The sequence below is a fragment of the Paroedura picta genome, chromosome 10, assembly GCF_049243985.1.
Source record: "Paroedura picta isolate Pp20150507F chromosome 10, Ppicta_v3.0, whole genome shotgun sequence".
NCBI lineage: Eukaryota > Metazoa > Chordata > Lepidosauria > Squamata > Gekkonidae > Paroedura > Paroedura picta.
The window spans coordinates 47,738,943-47,760,850 of NC_135378.1; the positions used below are offsets into that span (position 1 = coordinate 47,738,943).

General features: G+C 37.4%; 1 protein-coding gene across 10 annotated transcripts in view; it reads right to left on the minus strand.

Annotated features, from left to right (window-relative positions):
- RAPGEF2 (Rap guanine nucleotide exchange factor 2) overlaps window positions 1-21,908 on the minus strand; it is a 157,223-nt gene that overhangs the window by 63,709 nt on the left and 71,606 nt on the right. For 5 of the 10 annotated variants that reach the window (XM_077299989.1, XM_077299987.1, XM_077299985.1 and 2 more), the window contains exons 5-7: window positions 18,046-18,121; window positions 16,763-16,930; window positions 13,888-13,905 (exon numbers count right to left, since the gene is read on the minus strand). In XM_077299989.1, coding sequence (XP_077156104.1) covers window positions 13,888-13,905; window positions 16,763-16,930; window positions 18,046-18,121 — 262 coding nt within the window. The other 5 variants (XM_077299986.1, XM_077299994.1, XM_077299992.1 and 2 more) reach the window with 5 other exon arrangements.

A 21,908-nucleotide genomic window follows, 5' to 3' on the forward strand; every position in this document is an offset into this window, starting at 1 on the left:
TGGACCTGTTCTAGACATATACAATTCTTAAATCCAAGATGCATTACTGTACATAAAAGTCTAGTGCTTTCATTGCTTCTCAAATATTGCATATCTTTCTGTTGTTCTTTTGACCTGATATGACTGACCTTTTCAACTCTCCCTCAAACAACTGTGATAGATTTACCCACAGACTGGTTAAAAAGTAACTTATTGCCCTATCGTGAAAGAAGGAGAAAATAGATCAGAAGGAAATGGGGCAGAAATGACACCAAAGTTTCTGACTAAAACAGAAAAATTAACAGAGAACTTAGCTTTCTCTTGATATAAAAAATTAAGATAAGTGTGCTAAGAGAGCACAGGGTGCATTAGCTTGCAATTTTATCTCAAGCATCACCTATAATTGCTGCTGGAGCAGGAAGTGAGGAAAACCAGATCCTTACAAGACCCCATCTAGGAAATTAGGAAAATTTGTGAAGTTTTAATTTTTAGCTCTGTATGTTTTAAATACTGTTATTCACTCTGAGTGATGCAGAATGGTGGTATATAAATAAAAAATATTATAAGGCATCTATAGCTTTTAAATTCAATGAATATGTCAAATATTGCAATTTCACTCATCAGGAGAGAACAGAAATACCCAAAGTTAAACTAACACTACAATAAATCAGTGAACCCTGTGGTAAAGCTACATTACTAACAATGTGTAATCAACGGGGCTTTTGACTTTTCCCCCCTAACAGCAGACTCCACTCTATAGGAAACTGCTTTGGAAGTATGGGACTGTCTTAAGGTAAAGGTAAAGGTATCCCCTGTGCAAGCACTGGGTCATGTCTGACCCTTGGGGTGACGCCCTCTAGCGTTTTCATGGCAGACGGACTGTTTTAGAAGCAAGTAATTCACAAGAAAATGTCAGGAGGCGTGGTGCATTTGCCAATCTCTAGAAATGCCTACATTTTCTGAATTGTGACTTACTAGGACCTGTTAGTAGCTGTAATCATGTTCATGTTACGCCAGCCCAAACAGTACAGGTCCATAACTTCAGTATTCATCGCTCCAAACATCTAAGGAAATTCACTCTTTCATAAGTGCTACAAACTCATCTTCAGAAATTAGCCAGAACCAAAGGCATGAAGATTCTCTAGTTTGTCGACATTTCTTGTGTGACTCCAATCTTTTATTCCTTAAGAACAAATGGTAGTTTTTCAACTAAGCCCGTGTTTAAACAATTGGACACTTCCAGACAAGGTTTTTACATCATGCTATGATACTGTCTCATAAACAATAGTATGTACTTCTGATAACTCCACGAAAATACAATATAACTTCATTGGAAGCAAAATTATAAGAGCTTTCATACATACCCTACAGGATCATACTGAACTATATAATGTAAAAAAAAAGACACATAGCAAAATTTAGAGTAATTTTGCTTGTTCCATCTGTTCTAATTGTGAGAATAAACAAAATATACCCTAAAGATCAATGGGTGGATGCTACAGATCCAGTTTGCTGATCAAGGTGTTTTCCTCTTGCAGAAGAAGTCCCTTACCCTCCAGGAAATAAACACCTATGTTAGCAGATAAGGACTGCAGGATTCAATACAGTAAGATTCAATGAAGTAATGTCTAAGAGCTGTTACCAAGGTAATTTTAAATAAATATTTTCACAATCCATATATTGGGAAAATTTAATAGAAAAGTAACTAACTTCTATGGATCTGTTCCAGAAGTCTGGATGACATCTGTCTAGATCACACACTCTTAGCTTAACCTATTTCACAAAGTTTGCTTTGAGGATAAAATGGATGAGAGGAGATTGACATGAGGTACTTTGAGACTATGTCAGGGAGAAAGGTAGAATATAAATGAAAAATAAATAAATAACTTAAATAATTCATTAGCATGTTGATTTTCTTAATTGACTGCCTAATGAAACTGAGAAAAGAAGAAAAATCCAAAATACATTCCATACTGTCAACAGTATGAAAAACTCCATCAATATACCAGGAAGTGGAATAGAACTTTTAAAACACCCAGTCACAAAACACAACTGATACAGAATCATAGGATACCAATTGGCAATATATATACATATATGTGTGTGTGTGTGTGTGTGTGTGTTTGTGTGTGTGTGTGTGTGTATCAAAGACCATTTAAAAATGGGCTTTGAAAGGGGCGGCAGGCAGGAGGGCGTGAGAGGGTGGCCGTGGCTCCCTTTGGCCCGCAAAGCGGGCTATAAAGGGACCGAGAAGCTCCCTTACCTGGCGGTGGCGACAGTTCTTTGTGGACCGCAGGGAGGTTGCAAACTCCCCCCCCCCCGGGTCCTTCCCAGCAGGAGTGTACCTGCAGGCTGCAAAGCCCTTTTGCTGCCTCTCTCTTCGTGGGCAACAATGGAGGCCGCAGCCACAAGGCTTGTAGCAGGCAAGGAGGGAGGGTGGGAGCTGAAGGGGGAGAGCCAATCAGGGTGGACCTGGATGGACAGGGCCCCGGACAGTCTTCTCCCAGGAGGCTGTTTCCCAAATATATAAGGGAGCAAAATAGTGTTAAGGATATATCAGGACTTCAATCTTTTAGACCATCTGTTATAAACAATTCTCAATTAAATATATGTTAGCTCATTTTCAGCATATAAGCAACAGATGGGGGGGATGAGCCCATAACAGTAACCCTAACTAGCTTCCACTAGTATTTTGATAAAACCTTTCCTCCTCCTTCAAGAAGCTTATGGATTTTACCAATGAAAAATAGAAAACACTTTGTAAAATCCATTAAAAACTATATAATATCAAGTCAAGTAGCTACTAAAGCTGGACATCCAATATTTAACCCATAAACACAAATATCAATAAAAATATCTTAATATTTCTAAAAGAATAAATGGTTAGAATCTGGCAAACCCTTCTCAGAAGAAGGTTCCAATGCCAAAGTTTCTTGACTGAAAAAGCAGCACCCTAAAATCTTCATATATTTAACTTCTTTTGCCTTGACAAAATTAAGAGCAGAGCCATCTTCAATACCCCTTATACAATGAGCTTCGGCTCAAGTAATTTGCTACTTCATTACACTTTAACTAATGGGACACTCACTGGATAGTTGGATGCATAATGAAAAGTGGAGTAGGAGAGGATAGGTGATTTTATTATTTTGTTACTGCTGATTATCTAAAGGTCTGGAGATGGTGTGCCTGTCTTCCCAGGAAAATGTGCACAGTTTTCTCTGCTGATATCTCTATATTCAAATTGATTCTTGATACGTTAGTGCCAGACTTATTAAGCATGGCAGCCACTGGCACCACTATCAGGGAAAAGAGTACTGGTTGCTAAGCAAACTGAAATGAGGGCAGAGAATAAACTAAAGGTTTAAACTAAACTAAAGGTTTAAACTAAATTCCTGCCTGAAAGAAAAGAATAGGCAAGGAGTATGGCAGGGAGAGCTACAGATTCTTTTCCTTCCCAATGACACTTCTCTCGTCCATAGCAGTAAAGTAGTTCATAGTTGCAGCATCATGTGACACTTCAAAATATAGGTGTACTATAAATCAATGTTTGTTGTTGTTGTTGTTAGGTGCGAAGTCGTGTCCGACCCATCGCGACCCCATGGACAATGATCCTCCAGTTAGTTAACAATTTATTGACAATATATATGTAACATAAAATAATGATGTTAATGGATTCATTCTGGACATCCTCTCTCATATATAAAAAATCAGTTATATGAACGTTTTACTATATTTTGCTATAATTTATGGCATTTCCTTGCGTGTGTCCCCATATATACTTGGAGAACTTCTTGTTCTACATTTAGTTCATACGTGACTTCTGTAGGGTTATACAGGTCACATGTTTTTAAGACTTTCAAAGCTTGTCTATAAATAGTTTCAAACTCCACTCCTGAAGATATCTCAAAATAATGAATTAATCAATGTTAATAATGTAACATTTTCATTATTTATTTATTTGTAAAACTTAAGTAACAAATTTAGGCCACAAGCCAAAGAGCAATTCATTGACATCAGCACCACCCAAAGGAGGGGACTGAAATCTATTTTTCAAGCAGCAGCTTTCTGCTCAGCATGGCAAACTGCTTTAGAAACTCAAGAGAATTTCCAAAGCAGTTTGGATCAATGCTGCATTGGCAGGAGGGAACTGTTAAAAGAAAGAGAAAAAAACTCAGAAACCCTGCTGGGTAATAACCTAACAGAACTATAGCCTCAAATTTTTGGCACTCAAGGCCCACACTCCTAAAGATTTTCTCTTCTGCCTATGAGTGGTATTTTCACAAACAACAAGCATTTACCTATGGGATTGCAGCAGGACAGAGGTGTAGTTGACTCAAGGGATCAATTAAAAGCGCCAGCATTTATTGCTTGCTCCTTTTAAATTATTCCAACCTTCAAACATTTTTGCATTTTAATGATGTACCTAAACCATATATACTTATGCTATACTTACAGGGCAGGCACAAATTAGCATTGCCTATAGAAGTATTCACGTGAAACGAATCTTAACTTTAAAAGAAATAAGAAGTCAGAAGAAGTTCAACTACAGCATGTTAACCCTATCTATTCGAAGTATAATATATCACAGTATGATGTTTAACAAACAAGCTACTGCCTATTAAAAGAAAAACTGATACTAAAGTACACACCTGTATTCTTGTACAATTCATCCGCACCATTATATTCACAATCAAAATAAAAGGGACATGAATATAAACCAGTGTAATTTAAAAATTAATTTAGGGAAGCCCCACTCCCAAACAGACATAATTTGTTATACTTACAGCGTGTTTCTCCTGCTGGCCCATAACTCCATGGTTTGCTGGGATCGCAAGAGGTTTCATAATGAACAAACATATACTGAACTGAATGTACACATCATGTACCAATATCTCATGGATAGCAAATAACCCTCTACTGCATTAAATTAAACAAAAAACTCAAGGGAAAAAAAGAAGCCAAGAGCTCAAAGCGTTGCTCACAAAATCCTTCACACTTGTAGTGCAGGAAAGAAATCCAAACAGCAGCATTTGTCTCCATTTTTCTAACACTTGAAGTCTTAAGCGTGCAAGGATGTAAAGAGCCTGGCAACACCATACATATCCAGCATTCTTCTACAAGAATGAGAGCATTCCCTGAGAGCGAAAGGGAGGAAAAAGAGGAAGGGGGGGAAAAAAAGCTAAAATGGCTGACTGCACACAGACTCCTTCAAAAAAGCTTAATACAGTATTATATTAGTCAGGATGCAGAAACCAGCTTCCTGCATTCAGCCAAGCCTTGTTAATAGTCCTGTTTAATTTGCAACCACACTACGAGATATCCCCTCACCCCACATAAAAAAAAAAAAATCAGGGCAGAGCATGTGAATAGGGACCTCCTCCCTGGCTGCTAACGATGCTGACAGGGTGACCAGTGATCTCTGTTCCACTCAACTAACCAAGTTCGCACAATTAATACAAGCAGCATGACATAGACGGACATTTAATTTCATGATGCCTGTCTCTAATATTCAAGGAAACCATGTTTACCACAAAAAGAATCACTAAAGGGGGGGGAAAGGGGGTAACATAGGCACATCACAGAGAGAAAAACCTAGAGAATCATGAGTCTGAATGTAATACGCCAATATAATTACGTTATTGTGCTTACTTTGGAAGACCATGGCTGCAGGCAGTTGGCATAGCAACGCACAAGGAAAGCCATTTCCTGGGTAGAAAGAACGCTTCCTTCTCTAAATAAAAAATTCCTCTTACGATACAAACGGCATTGCTGCTTCCTGCAGAAAGCAAAGACACTGTAGTCTGTCTCTTAACCTGCACACAGGCACACTCAATGCAGTTCTAATGATGTAAGTGGATCTCTCGCTGCCGCCCTCCCTCTCCCCCTATACATCGAAATATCCAACTCAAATGGAAGACACATTCCTTACGGCTCGCCCCCTCCGCTGCTTAACTATTTCACTCATTAAGGTACAGATGGACAATTCAGATAGAGTAACAAGCGCTTGCCTGTATTATGTCAGCTTCTGTAGGTCAACCAAATCCCAGAGGGGAAGGAATCCATTGATTGCTGGCTCCAGTGAATACCACTGAAGGCAGGGCTGGAATAAGGGGGAAAGACTTACTTGAACAAGCTCTGAACTAAATATCATTTTTCACCAAGGTGAATATAAAAGCAAGGGTGTTTGCTGACACCCTCTCTTCTTCCTTCCCTGTCCAAAAATAATGTAGCAGCTAAGCTGTAAATACCTCTATCAAATATTTATTAATGGCACACTTGACAAACTCTCATAGATATTCAGGTATGATACTGCTCACGCTGTAGGCAACACTGAACTAAAAGAGGAATGGGCATGAATTTTCTCAGCCCTCAATTTGCTTAAATCCTAAACTTACCTAAACGTACAATGTTTTCTAAAATAGTCTAAGACACTAAAAATTTCACCAAGACAGTCCATAGAATATAAGACTGGAAAAGGCAAGACATGCAGTTTTAACTTCTGCAGTTTCAATATGTCTCTTTAAATTGTATTTAATTTGAAAACAGAGCAAAAACCTAACCACTTCCATGTGAAAGCAGTTTCCACCCCCACCCCACCCCTACCTGGTGCATAAACTAAGCTAAAGGACATACTCCAGCAAAGAAACTAGTATTGCATGTGTCTATTACAAACACTATAAGCAGTATGAATCCATGCTGGTTTTATGCAAGTCATCATGAAGAGAAATCATCATCAGTAATATATAAGAGAGAAATTAATTGCTATTTTTGCCTTTGATTTTCACTACCAAATTTGACCTCTTTTGCATTCCCAAATCTGGAGTCCATATATGCTCTCATCTGCTTTGCAGGATTTGGGAAAGAATGGGAGGGGCAAACTGCTAATTTCTGTTGCTGCAGTAAGGACTGAATCTGTATGTAGCAACGTTGCATGTGCACTTGTGAACAATCCAGAAGAATGTTTAAGAAAAACTACAAGACACATGCAGCCTCAGTTAATCTAATCAACCATATTGTGATGCTTTGCTAGCTATATTGTAGGTCACAGAGGCTAAACACTCACTGAAAATGCAGAGCAAAAGTCTATTTTTACAAAGTCATTGGCGTTTTACATTCAGCATCTCTCACTAATTTAGACAATTCTATTTTGTGTTACTGTAATCACATGTCCTTTTATGACCCATATATAATAAATTACTTCAAGGAGCATGCAAATTTATGGTGAGGTCAGATGTAGAGTGATATAGTAGTTTTCAAACTGAATCTTGATGCAGCTGAGTGTTTTATTTGCATCCCCATTAAACAATGGCTTTCTTAACCCTACCACTGTCCTGGACTCTTCAGGTCTAGGATGGTAGGCTAGCCCACTAACATTGCACCTGTGTACTTCTTCCCATACCTTGTACTTCTGCTACTTTCTTGGCCCAGACACATGTTCCATCTTCATGTCCCAGCGCACACAACACATTAACCTGATGGTTTGTGAAACCATGATGTTACAGGAAACAATTCATCACCACGCATCCATGAAACAATTCAGCAATGACTCCCGATTGGCATCTCCACTTGTCGCACCTCCCGATTGGTCCCTCCGCTTGTCAGTCTGGGGCCAAGGGGCCAATCGTTGCCCCCTCCATCCCAGACCATGACCACCCCCACACCCCTTAGCGTTTTATTTATACCATGGAGCGGTGTAAAGATTCTAACATTTATATGCCATCTTTCCTTCCTCGCAAAATTTCCAAGACCACTATTAAGTGAGCAATACAGTAAAAACAAAAAATGCACCATAATCCATTGAGGGTATCTGTCATCATACAGAAAAATAAATTCTGCTACCATAAACAAAAAGGACAGAACAACAATTAAGACCTCACTTGGTATCTGGAACGCAACAGGTGGGAGCCAACCAAACATCACAGGATAAAGTGCACAAGAACAGCAGCTCAAAGTTCAAATGCAAGTGCCCATATACCCACTGTACCCACTGCAGACAGATGAGGTGGCAATCAAGTCACAAACCAATTAGAATTCTGTACTAGTGCTTGATGATTTGATCTTTAAAATCTCTTTGAATTGGGCTTAAAAACCGATCAGGTACCACCACAGGTGGAACCAAAAGGGTGAGATATGATCAAATACTTTGACTGTCATATTTTGTACCAAAAAGTCATATCATGTAAGGCCCAAAGCAGATGGATGTAAACAGGGCATGTGCAAGGGCACAGGCATGGGGCTATATCTAAACTGACCAAAGCCACTTCTTGAATATCAAGGAGAAATGCCCCAGGATCACAAGTTCAAGTACTCAGTTCAAGCAAGCCTGTAGAAAAGAAGCTGCTTCTAGGTGCCAAAATGTGAATAAATACAGTTTGTATTCTGTGTCTGCTTCTGGGTACCAAGGTGTGGATCCTATGGAACATTTCCACTGACAAAAGGTCACCAAGACATTTAAAACTTTTAAATTCTATGAATGTCAAATATCAGTTGAGAAAGACTGCTTTAGAGAGTGATATATAGAATCAGACAGCTGTTTATCATGCAATGAATCACGTGACTGCTGTCTCACGAATCTCTGTCACCAACATCTCAGGATCAATAGTACGAATGCAGACCAGGAAACAAATCTAATCAGGTTAACAGGGCACTGCATGCTCACATCAATACCATGGCAGAGATTACAAACCAAAGTCATACGTAGGGCTGCCAGCTCTGGGTTGGGAAATACCTGGAGATTTGGGGGATGGAACTTGGGGAGGATGGGGTTTGGAGAGGAATGTCAGCAGGGTATAATGCCGTAGAGTCTATCCTCAACCCTGTGTAATATTTCAGTCTAAAAAGAAACGCACATATTTAATACCATAACCTATTGCATAGGGTTTCATAACTTCAGTGTATATTCTGAATATGATTTATGACTGCATAAACCAGGGGTAGTCAAACTGCGGCCCTCCAGATGTCCATGGACTACAATTCCCAGAAGCCCCTGCCAGCATTCGCTGGCAGGGGCTTCTGGGAATTGTAGTCCATGGACATCTGGAGGGCCGTAGTTTGACTACCCCTGGCATATATATATACTGAGGTCTAGGGTTAAGAATAGGAGACCTTCCTGACATAGAACACATCAGCTTGAAGTACATTCTTGCCTGTGAAGGGTACGGGAGCAACAGGTTTGATTCTTTGTAACAGATGTATACAGCAGTGTATTCTGATTTATCCCTATTTCTTTACATGTATGCATAGAATATTTACTTAGAAATAAGTCCCACTGTTATGTCTTAAAGTTTTCTATTTGTAGTTCACAGATAACAGACACTGAACTATTGTCCACAGCTGTTGTGTAAATTTATCTGTAGTTTTTAACTGAACGTATCAGACAATTCTGAAATTGGTCTACAATAATCATAATCAATCTTTATTCTTTTATGCCTCCATTACCTGTTTGGCGCATAGTGCTCAAAATGCGACTTGTCTAGAAAAGTGATGATTAATTGAAACTTGGTTTACTATAAGATGATACAATATGGTAATCAGTTAACTATGTGAGTGCCATGTATTGTAGGAAATGTCTTACACATATACAGAAAATGGAACATTCCATTTGATGTACTCCATATAATAGTAAAAAAAAACTGTAAAGTGAATATTTTATGCATTGTGACTTATTCAATAATGGTGTTCAAGAAATTTTGGGATGTTCCACAAAAGTTAAAATCTTGGACCTTGCTCAGGATTCTCTTCATGAGCTCTGCAGAACACCAAACAAAGTTGCCATAATGATATTATTGATGCTTATAGTATGGTAAGCAATAAAAAGCATATATTTAAAATTCAGATATTCAAATTTACAATAGTTATCAAAGTTGATTGGCCAAAAGATGGTCAATAACAACACTTTCTGAAGGCATTCCATGACACAGTGATCAAAGACTAGCAATTTATAAAAACCCTAAATTGTTCGGCACAATTTTCTTCAGCTCCCTATATTAGATAAAAGTAGAATTTCTTGACCTCACATAGTACTGATTGTGGTATGATCTCTACAAACTGATTATTCAGCTGAGGCACATTCACTGCTCAGCCCAGATGATAGCAGACATGTCTACACTAATAATGACAGTCTGCTTGCACATTTTGAAGCAAAAGAACTTACAGAATGCTATAGATATTTTTCTATTATCAACACAAAGTTACCTAGATCTCTGGCTTTTTTTACAGCCTCATGAAAGAGATCAGAAATGACTAAACATAATGTGTACACAATGTCCAAAGATTTTAATTGCAATGAATCAGTTTTCCACTGAACTTCATGAACTGCAGTTTTAGTTATTTGCTATCATTTCTCATTCAAATGTGTCCTTCCAAACAAGATTTAAGAAAATTTCTCATAAAACAAAAGTAACATGTTTAACATTAACTTTTTGGGGGACATATCAATTATTTAAGTTATATGCAGAAAGAAAACCTGGAAACAAAAATACCCCACCTATTGAAGTATTATTTCAATTACTTTCAACAGTTTTAGAAATTTACATCCAGCATTGCCAATTTTTACCAATTCAAAAGAGGATCCAGACTGGCAAACATATTACTAAAAGAAATTGCCTGAAATGCACCATAGCTTGATACATAACATCATCATTATGCTGAATTTCCAAAGTAACAAAAAGAAGTGTACAATTATGACATCAATACAAGCTTTTCTTCCAAGAGGAAAAAAAGAAGAGCAAATCCCAAGGAACACCTAAGAGCTACAGAAGCCATGATGCAGTAATATATAGCCAGAAAAGACATCCTTAGAAACTAAAATTTATGTAAACATAGTTATTACTACTTTGAACTGTTGTACATTTTTTTCATAATTTGAACATTTCAATGGAAGTAAAGTGGGGATGTGCTCTCAGTATTTCCAGTCCAAATATAGAACCTAAAAATGCCTTTATTGGTATTTTCCGGATGTCTTTATAGGATACCAGTAAATCGATCTTGAAAATTCCATAAAAATTCAGGAGTAAGCAGGAATATCAGAGGTAGGGCTGGGCATGAACCTGTTCATGAGCCAAAATTAGTCATGAACCGCAATTTGGGGAAAACACCTCCTTCGAACATTTCATGAACTTTTTGGCACAAATCCCAAACCAAATTGGGCAAAAGTCCATTAAATATTTGAAAGTGTTTTAAAGCTCCCAGAACTTTTTTTTTAACAGTGTTTCCCAGTGTCAGGAATTGTTATTGGGTTGCCAGACTAGTTTTGCCTGTATTCCTTGCTTTTAAATTGGTTCTTTGGATTTTGCAGAATACAATTAATAACAAGAACATTAGAAGAGCCGTGCTGGTTCAGACCAGCCACCCATATAGTCCAACATCCTGTCTCATACAGTGGCCAACCAGCTAAAAACAGGGCATGAAGGCCAAGATCTAGCATCCCAGACTATTCCATTGCTCCCAATGTGCAATCCTGTCATTGTTTCATCATATTTATCTGGTTTGACATTGGCTTGGATTCTTTGGTTTGACATTAGTTGTGTTAGATTTGCCACACTGTCCCCTGGTTCTGCTGAGATTCCCTGATTCTGTTTTCTTGTTGGTTTGATTTGCATTGGGACATTTTGGGCAGTACTTGCTTTGCTTGCTGTTGTGTATTTGGCTATTCTGGAGAAAGCATGAAGTCCCCCCCCCCCAAAAAAAGAATGAGAGCATGTTCAGGGGACCACATAATTGGACCACTTGGTCTAATAAAATCTTGGGAGTATTTAGCGGACAGGCTCTACCCATTTATGCTGTAATGTTGGCATTTACTCCACAGTACCCCGTAATGGTTTGTCATACCAAATAATGAAGCTGAATAATATTGGAATCCTGCAAGGGGCGGGGAAGAGCCATATAACAAACCAGTAATGGGAACCTGAAGAACCCAGAATATTGATATTTTTCAGGTCCTCTGATAATCACTGGAAGTCTTCAAGCAAAGGTTGGATACACACTTTTCTTGGATGCTTTAGGATGCTTTGGGCTGATCCTGCGTTGAGCAGGGGGTTGGACTAGATGGCCTGTATGGCCCCTTCCAACTCTATGATTCTATGATTCTATGATTCTATGATAATCTTTTTTTCAAGGTGCATATCCCCAGTAATGACACCATTGCACAGAGTGTATTGATTTGTTATCCATACTTGCCTAATTACAATAATATGCATGAAAGCAAAGTAGTACCTGAAACACTGAGTTTGGGATATACATTCAATTGCCTCCAGAAACTACACACAGGAAGGTCACAAAAACAAAATAAAAAATATTTCCCTTCTGGTCAGCTTCATGAAATGCAAATCCTTATTCAGTGGTCACCTACTTTATCACTTAACACATGACTAGCTTATAACAGAGTAAAAATTATTTTTGGTTTGCAAGTTTATATTAGGTAACTTGATCATGGTGGCTATTCCTGCTCAAATCCTGTCGAAGGTTTCATCCTTAAGTGTTCCTGTTTAAACCTCATTAGAAAAAAGATTAGATCAAAACCAAATGACTAAGGCAAAAGCCCTTGAATTGGCATACAGCCAAAGCACCACACTTGAAGGGATTATTGTCATTACTATCAGCATCTCTCTCTCTCTCTCTCTCACATGCACACACGCACATATGTATGTAAATAAAGTAAAAATGGGTAAAACCTGCTACTGTAATACTATATAGTGTGAAAAAATAGCAAATGCTCAGAAACAAAGTTATTAAATGTTAATAATGGTGGAACTTCTGCATAGGACATGGCCTGGGAAAATTCCACAAGGCATTGGAGATAACTATTTGAGCAAAAAAAGAGCAAAGGCAGAGAGGCTAAGAGCCTGGAAATTCCAACATACTTCTAGAGTTCTCCTGCCTGAAACATTTTTCTCCCTTTTTGTTTCTGATACCAGATTATCTATATGTCCATTTATGGAACTGCTATTTTCTATTCACTGAGCCACATTAATCTAATAAAATCATTCCTATTCTGCACCTCTCATTTATAGAGGATCGTTCATTTATAACATGTTTTAAGAACAAGACTACATATATTAAACACAAACTTTTTCATACCATCATAATGCCAAGTCCCTAAGAATTTTACAAATTGTAAATCATGGATATAAATCCTTAACATAAAATATATCACACAGATTGTACATTTCAAATCATGCTAACTCCTGCTAATTCACAATACTTTAACTGAAGATTTACAACTTGTGTCACATATTGTAATTACAGATTCAGAAAGAAATTTCACAGTGCTTAAGACTGGGACAAAATGCTGCCAGTCATTCTGCTTTTTTCCTACTGTATTTCTATATTTTCTTTCATAGCTTCAGCTTTCAGCATCTCCATAGCTTAATAACATGCAGTTTGTCTAATATGTTTTAGGCAGTTTGTATAATATACTTTAGGTATACAAAGATGAATTAAAATGTTTACTTTGCAACAGACAGTACGATAAACATTCAGCTCAAATGGAAGTTCATAAACATAGAAACCTATGGTTTTGGATACCATAAACGTCTTATAAAAAGTAATAAATGAACTGTAATATGGACAGTGGCTGGGGAATGGATGTTCAAAGACTCAACACAATATTGGGAAGCACTGACAATTTCATCATTCCCATATGTTAAATGCCGAATGCCATATAACTTCTAACAAGGCGCAATATGCCACAAAGGCAATGGATTTTAAAAGATTGCTATGAAATGGAGATAATGGTAATGCCACCCAGTTCTGATTTAAAAAAACAACAACATCTAAATACGGTATATAACATGTAATAAAACAGAAGGGATGCAACAGAAATTTAGCAACTAGAATTCAGCATTAGTCACAGTCCAAACTGAGGGGAAATGTACAGAGTTAGAGGACCATACACAGAAGTTACAATACCTGCTGTTTAGTGCATTCCTGTGAGCCAAAATGAAATGAATGCCACATAGGAGGAAAGGAAAAGATGAACATTATCAGTGGTGCTAATATATATTCCACCTATTATAAAAATAATGTTATTATGCAAGGAAGCTTCTAAGTGGACTTCATCATCATCAGAGTTAATAATTCTGTCTAAGCCATACAGCCACTAAATATAGTCTACAAGATAAAGGCCTGAATCCAGTCCAAGAGTTGACAGGAGTTGGCAGACTTGACATTTCCTTGTCTTCTCCTTCCCTAAAATGCGTTGTTTGCTCCAAAAATCCTCCTGAACACTCATAAGAATCTGGTGAAGACAATGTGTTATAGTCACTGCAACAATAAGCAGGAATTAAGTGAAACTGATCTCTGTCCTCCTTCACAGATGAAAGCTTCTAGCAGAAGTGAAAGAAGGAAATTATCCCATCTCTCTCTTTGTGCAGCACCCATACTGTAGTGCACTTCCTTTGTGGGGTTCTTCCAACCTCTAAAAGGATTTTTAGAGCAAAGAGGAGCTGACTAGGGAAAGAGAAGATAAGGAAAGACCCATTCTACTAATCCCCACTATGAATTCTTCTGCAGGATCCAACCCATAGTTTAGTAGAAGTTCCTTGTTAAACTGTTTCTTTTGATAAATATATAAAAAAACATTTATCTGTGCGTGTATTGTCACTATTTATAGCAATCTCTTTATTTTTGAGATTACCATGCAAAAATACAATCATTTGTCCCACAATTGTCTCAGTAACTATTTCCATTATATTATAAATTGGGGGGGACAACAGTCCTCTGAAAGGCAATTCACTTACACACGCTGGTTGTGTTTGTTGCCTATGTGTGTACACACAAAAAGGAGATTCAAATCTCTGCACCTGCAGTATCCACATGTCAGGAAGCCATAACCAACTAAAACTCTTTAGCACATGGGAACCTTTGTATGTCAAAGTGTCAACCAATAAGTCTTAAGTTACTTACAAATGCAAAATATAAACAAATTTTAAATGCTCCCTTTTAGTTCTGTAGCTGGATCAACAAAAGCTATTCCTCCCTAGTACATCACACATCCACTTTGTAAGTGTTCTTCCATACAAGAAGAATTGAGTTGAGCCAAATTAATTTGCTCATTATAATATCATTTTAACATGACCCCAAATTTCATAAACTACACTATAAATTAAACAAGCTATCTTATTGTACATGACAAACATGTAAAAGGTGAAAAACAATATTTTCATAAGGCAGAGAAAAGTCTTCAGTTAGCAAGGGATGTAGTCAAACATTTGGTAACTGTTGTGTAGGCTGACTGCAAATGGAAATTAGCAAAAAGAAACACACCAGAAAATCTCCAGTACTTTAGGATCAAAGAGAGAGTACATGAAGACCTCTGGCATCCCATATGGGTATTTCTTTTCACAACAGTTTCCGTTAGCCAACAGAAATTATTACAAACACTTAGGATTCATTTGCACAGACATTTTCAGGAGACTGTTCTTCCCCACAGTGTTATGCTTGGGCAAGAACAGATACACAATTATATGGGGAAAAAATATAAACAGGAAATGTACACATACCATTCAGTATCAACTTCTATTATGGCAGTACTGTCTGTAGCCATTATGCTCACTACTGAGCATATCTGCATATAATATGTTGGATCTAAAGGTATGCTTCTGCTTATGGTATGGTTCACGCTATAAAACTGAGCAATAAATCAAAACTAAAGATGTCTTTTTGCTTATGCAAAACATTACATAAAGCGGAAACATAAGAACAGCTACAGAACTCCCCATTAAACTACAGTACAGCATACACAAGCATTTGCGATACAGCATTAACAAGTTTTTTAAAAATTTTCTGGTAATATGGATAAAATTGCAACATTTTTCCCTATGCTATGTGTTACTCAAGAACTGTCCTTTACAAATAGAAAAGAGCAAGAGTCCAGTAGCACCTTAAAGAACAACAAACTTTGTGCCGGAGAATGACTATTTGTGAGTCACTATTCACTTCTTCAGATAGCTATATCTGAAGAAGTGAGCAGTGACTAACGAAAGCTCATGTTCTGACACAAATTTTATTAGTCTTTAAGGTGCTAGCAGACTCTTGCTCTTTGCTATTGCTACAGACAAACATGGCTACCCATCTTGATGGGTCCTTTACATGTATGTCAGGTTAGTTTCTCTGCCATTTAGATACTGAAATTAAAATCATTACCCCTTCTGCATATTTTAAAGAACGTATGCCTCAGAACGTTAAACCTGACCCAATATATTTTCCCAAGCTGTTTTTAAGTGAATTTTGCATTCTGTTGTTTCTACATATCATACTATGATGAAGTGGAATTATTATTCTACCAAGAGAAGGTGCATGTAACGCTCTCTCAGATGGTAAAGAACTGGTTCAGATTTGTCAAGTGATCTGATCTCAAGTAAATCACATCCATTGAAATAACACACATATCTTAATTTCTCATACTGAGAAGAGAGCATTAAAGAGATGACAGCCCATTACAAGTCTTGTGCTTAGATAAAATAGTTAACTATCCATATAAATGGGTGTTTCACCAATTTGTTTATTGATAAAGAAAGTCCTTCCCATTAAGAAGCAGCATTCTATAATGGAGATTAAAGATGAATATGTTTTGAAGCCATACTATTCTGAAGATGGATAGTATGTTCTTACTTGCATGTTTTACATTCATAGCTGTTCCAAGTTCACTCTGAATTTAACTTTAAAGCAAGTTGCATGTATATATGGCCATCTTTTAAGTCACATAAGCATATATACAGCCAACAGAGAATGCTTGATTGCCTATTCCATGTGAGACCAACCAAGAGTTTCAAGAACAGCTTACCGTATGATAACCTCTAGGTAAAGGAGGCTTCCCCAAAGGATAGGCATCCACAGTATCAATAATAGTTTGTCGTTCTCCTTTTTGGTTGATTTTTCTAAATCTCCTTCGAGACTGCCTATGAGATGCTTGCCGCTGAAAATATTCTTCATTTTCATCCATATAATCCACCTAATAAAAATACATATGCAATAACATTTCAGCAATTATATTTTTTACTTTTTTCTTTGCTGCAATCTAATACAGATGGACCTTTATTTCTCTAGAATTTGCTAGAACTAATTGTGATAGAGATGCTGATGAACTAAGAAAACAAACAGTAATTTTAATGTGTTGGGGTGGGGGAGAGCTGGCTAACTCTCATTGTTATTATTTTTAATGTGCTAGTAACTACTCTTTTATGAATGTTTCAAAGGATAGCCATGTTGCTCTGTGGTAGAACAACTAGATTTGAGTCCAGTAGCACCTTAGATACCAACAATAAATTCAGGGTATAGGCTTTCAGGAGTCAAACCTCCATCTGACAAAGGGCACACTGATTGTTGACAGTTTATACCTGAAAAATCTTGCTGGTCTCAAATATGCTTTAGAATTGAATAACTACTCTTTCAAGAAGGTGCATTCCGTTACACTGTAATAGCACAGCTCTTTTGTTTTCCATATTTTCCATAAATTTATTTATATACTGATGAGATTCTACAGCTACTTTACAACAACTTTGGTAGCCCCAAATGGGCAGAAATATCAAATATACATGTAAATAAAAATTCATTCAACTAAGATGGTAGAAAAATATTACATAATGGGCAAAAATTTCCCTAAGTATTTTGTTATCAATTACATCAATTATGGTATAAGGATGCTTCTTAATGTATGACTAAATTTACTGAAGTCTGGAGCTTATTAAATTACATTCTATGGGAATATCTCAAAGTGCCACAAAATCCAAAACATACTGTTTCACAATGTCATAGATACCATATGCTATTTTGACAATAACAACCAGATAAGCGTGGTTTTTTTTAACGATTCCAATGAAAGGTTTCAGTCACATTGATCAACTATAGATACCTTGAATGTTCACTTATTTAAGTACCTCTGACCTATACATAGATGATTTCAAACTATTTTAAAAGATCATGTGCAGATTTTAAAATGCACAGGTATTCTAAACCACTGAGACAGACAAAGAAAGAAACTACTGGGAAAAACAAAGATAAAATCCAAAATATTAAACAAGTATTTTCCCTTATCCTCTAATAAAATCTTGATCTGATTATGCTTACCACAATCATTTCAGATGGCTCTAAAACAATGCATTCACAGCCACGCCTGAAGCTTCCTGCAGAACGCTTGCCAAAACTGGATAAGGAAATGGAGGAGAAAAGAGAGAAGCTGAAAATAAGGACCACTTTATAATACCAGCCAAACCATTATCACTACAAAATACTACATGCACATAACATGAGTACTTATTCAAACAAGTATCAAACTTTACTGGGATGATGGGGAAAATGAATATTTTAAAACGATACATTTAATTCAAGTAATTTGATCAACTGTTACAACATAATGTGACATTTCTATAAACCTGAAACACAGTTTTGGTACACAGAGCAGCCTTTACATGTCAGGGCAATCCTAAACAGTTATACCATTTTAAGCCAATTGATTTCATTGGATTTAAGGGGGGGTGTAATTCTACTTAGGACTCCACAGTTGACCATCTTCTATAATTTAGTATAATTTAATGGCAAAATAAGCATAACTTTGTGGATGAGGAATAAGAAGGTAGATACATCCAAAAGTATATGCTTTTCTGAACTACAGACATCAGAAGCAGTCTAAAGAGTTTATTTACAGGGTTATATTTAAAATACATCTATGCTAACTTTTAAGAGCCCCGTTCAGAGGTGGCCAAGGACATATGTATGTGCAATAAGTTTCAATAGTAGATTACAAGGAGGAAACATGAAATTAATGAAAAGGAAATATTTTATACCATATGAACAGTTGCATATTTGAATCACAAGCACTGATTCAATAGCATGAAGACTCCTTACATCAGCCTTTCTCAACTTTTTTACTGTTGAGAAACCCCCAATAGATTCTTCAGCCTTCAAGAACCCCCAGAAGTGGTGCAATCATGCAGAATATGGTTGGGAAGCAGAGCTGTGTACAAGCCCACCCAGGGCCCCTCCCTTACTCATCCCATCCAGGCCCATCATTGGCCATTTTGGGAGATTGGGTTGACATGACCATATATGGTCTCATCACCTGATTATATGTATATGTGTGTATATGTGTGTATATGTGTATATTTACATTTATTAAACATTTAACTCCCACCCATTTGGGAAACCCTTCCAGGTCCCTCAAGATATCCCAGGATATCAGGAAACCCTGGTTGAAAAAGCTTGCCTTACATAGTCAGAGGTATCAAATTCATTTATTACAAGGGCCAGATATTTCTTGGGCCACGCTATGTGCCATAAAAAGCAATGCCAAGTGCAGGAGATATAAACTTTATAAATGACCCAGACAATACAATTGATATTATTTTTTACTTAAAATACAAACAAAGCCAATTGATCCTGAGATGTAAAAGCGATATATATAGCTTTTCTTCTTCTAAAAGTGATATATATATATATATCACTTTTAGAAGAAGAGTAATCTTCTTTGCAAGTTGTTTTTAACACCCCTCCCCCCCCCCAAAAAAAAAGAACTCGGTAATCAAGCACCACTATAATCCATCTATGGCTAATTCCTTTTCTTTTCCAACCTTTGAGAGTTTTGAGAAGGCAAACCAGATCCCCCCCACCTCCACTGTCCCAGCCCCATCAACACCAAAAATCTTGGGAGGTGAGCCAGCGACCAGCCCCATGATGACAGGGTCCTGGATCAGGAATAGTGGGCTCTGAACTTGCCTCTCCTTGGTCCCCTTTCCCACTTCATTCCTCCATTTGCTTCCGAGATCAGGATGTATTTCTCCTCAGAGCAGCATGACCAGCTACCTTCCAAGCCATGCACCGGCCCTCATCCTCCTTTTACCCCCACCAGCCCTGTCTCTTCTTCAGCAAACTGTTCCTCTATACACCTAGGCTCTCACAAACATGTTTCCCTTGGAGTGAAATGTTTACCACAGACATATTAGCATTTGGTAAAGCCATCAAAAATGAGATAAAATACTTCTGTAAATCAATTCAAGCCCACAGGCTGACAGCTGCCCACATATGTACTTAGGCACCAAATGGCTAGTGATTGCCTAGCATGTTTTCATATGAATACAGCTTGGTGTTTAAGACATAAAAATATTTCAAGACAAAACTGACTTCACTCTTCCAAGCCAAGGTTAGCCTCCATGTTCACAGCCATTTCATGTTAACACAGTCTATTAAAATATGCTTACAACAAAATTAACAAATTTCCAGCTTACTTACTAACAAAGCTAAAGATGCCTCACATTTGTTTAACTGATTTTACTACAATATTCATTTCAAAAGAAAAAGCTCCATATGGTTCTATAAAAAGCAAATGGTTCCCAAGGGAACAAACTAATCTGCTGTACTAATAGATCTGTATAGGAAATATGCCTTCTAGCTATGCTACTTCCAAAGCTGACTTTAAAGCTATGGAGAGCTTAGATAATGACACTAGCTTCTGTTTTGCTGTTCAAGTCTACTAACATACAGTCATTCTATTTTAGCTACTGCAGCATGACTTTGTGTCATCCTAATCACTCAGAATACATTTTTTAAGACTAAAGTACCTCTATATGTATGAGAACAACCAATAGCTAGTGCAGAATTAACTTAATATTTTTGTCTTACAATGATCTGAACATTTTCCTATAACTAAAGATGTCTGATAAACCACTAAACACCAAAACAACAAATGGCATGGAAATATGAGCAACGATGAAAAAATGCAGTTAAAATTATAATGTCAGAACTCCATATATAATATCAGAATCAAAATTTTACTAACTAAAAATTAAAAAAACTGCTAGTAGCATTCCCATTTGGAGAGTGGAAACAGATACCATAACAGCAATTACTTCCGAAAACTATAAGTGTTGCCTCCAAGCCATGCATCTTTCTCAGCTTGAGCTTTTGAAAAGATACAGATACAGAAATATAGCAATAGATCTAACATGATTAGCTTATAGAACAGGAAGTTGCAAAGAAGGGCTAGTTAGAATCAAGATGAACTAGCCCTTCCTGGTAACAACCCCCCACAAAAACACATATCTACATGTACAGCAAGCCTTACATGTAGTATGCAAACACACAAAAGCTTATACCCACAATTAAATTTATTGGTCTTAAAGGTGCCACTGGACTAAAACTTTGTTCTGTAGCTTCAGACCAATATGCTATTCGCCTGAATGAGTATCTTATGTATGCCAAGTAATTTATTTAATCTGTCCACAATACTGAAAAATATCATGGTAACAGAATAATAGAAGTTTTTTTCTATCCAAGAATTCCATGCACAAATATCCACATTGTCATTACAGAAGTAAGCAAGTCAAATCTTCCAGCAGCTGAAATCTTCTGCTCAGACTCATTATTACTCTAAAATCAGAGTGCAGTTGCACCTTCAAGACCAACAAAGATTTATTCAGGGTGTGAGCTTTCGAGTGCAAGCGCTGTTCGTCAGAGTGCATTCGAAAGTTCACACCCTGAATAAATCTTTGTTGGTCTTGAAGGTGCTACTGGACTCTGATTTTATTGTGCTACTTCAGACCAAGACGGCTACACAGTTGCATCTATCATTATTACTCTGTCACCCTGGCTATTCGCAGGGCCTGCAAAAGGGAGCTCCACGGCCAGACATTTGGTTGAGGTCAACCTGTACCACCGCTTCCCATCAGCCCCCTGAGCTTCCCTCCTACGACACCACAGATCCGCCCAACCCACTGGGCTTTCAGTATGAGTTGATTTAGTGTTCTACCATTCTATTGTTATTGTTGTTATGTGCGAAGTCGTGTCCGACCCATCGCGACCCCATGGACAATGATCCTCCAGGCCTTCCTGTCCTCTACCATTCCCCGGAGTCCATTTAAGTTTGCACCTACTGCTTCAGTGACTCCATCCAGCCACCTCATTCTCTGTCGTCCCCTTCTTCTTTTGCCCTCGATCGC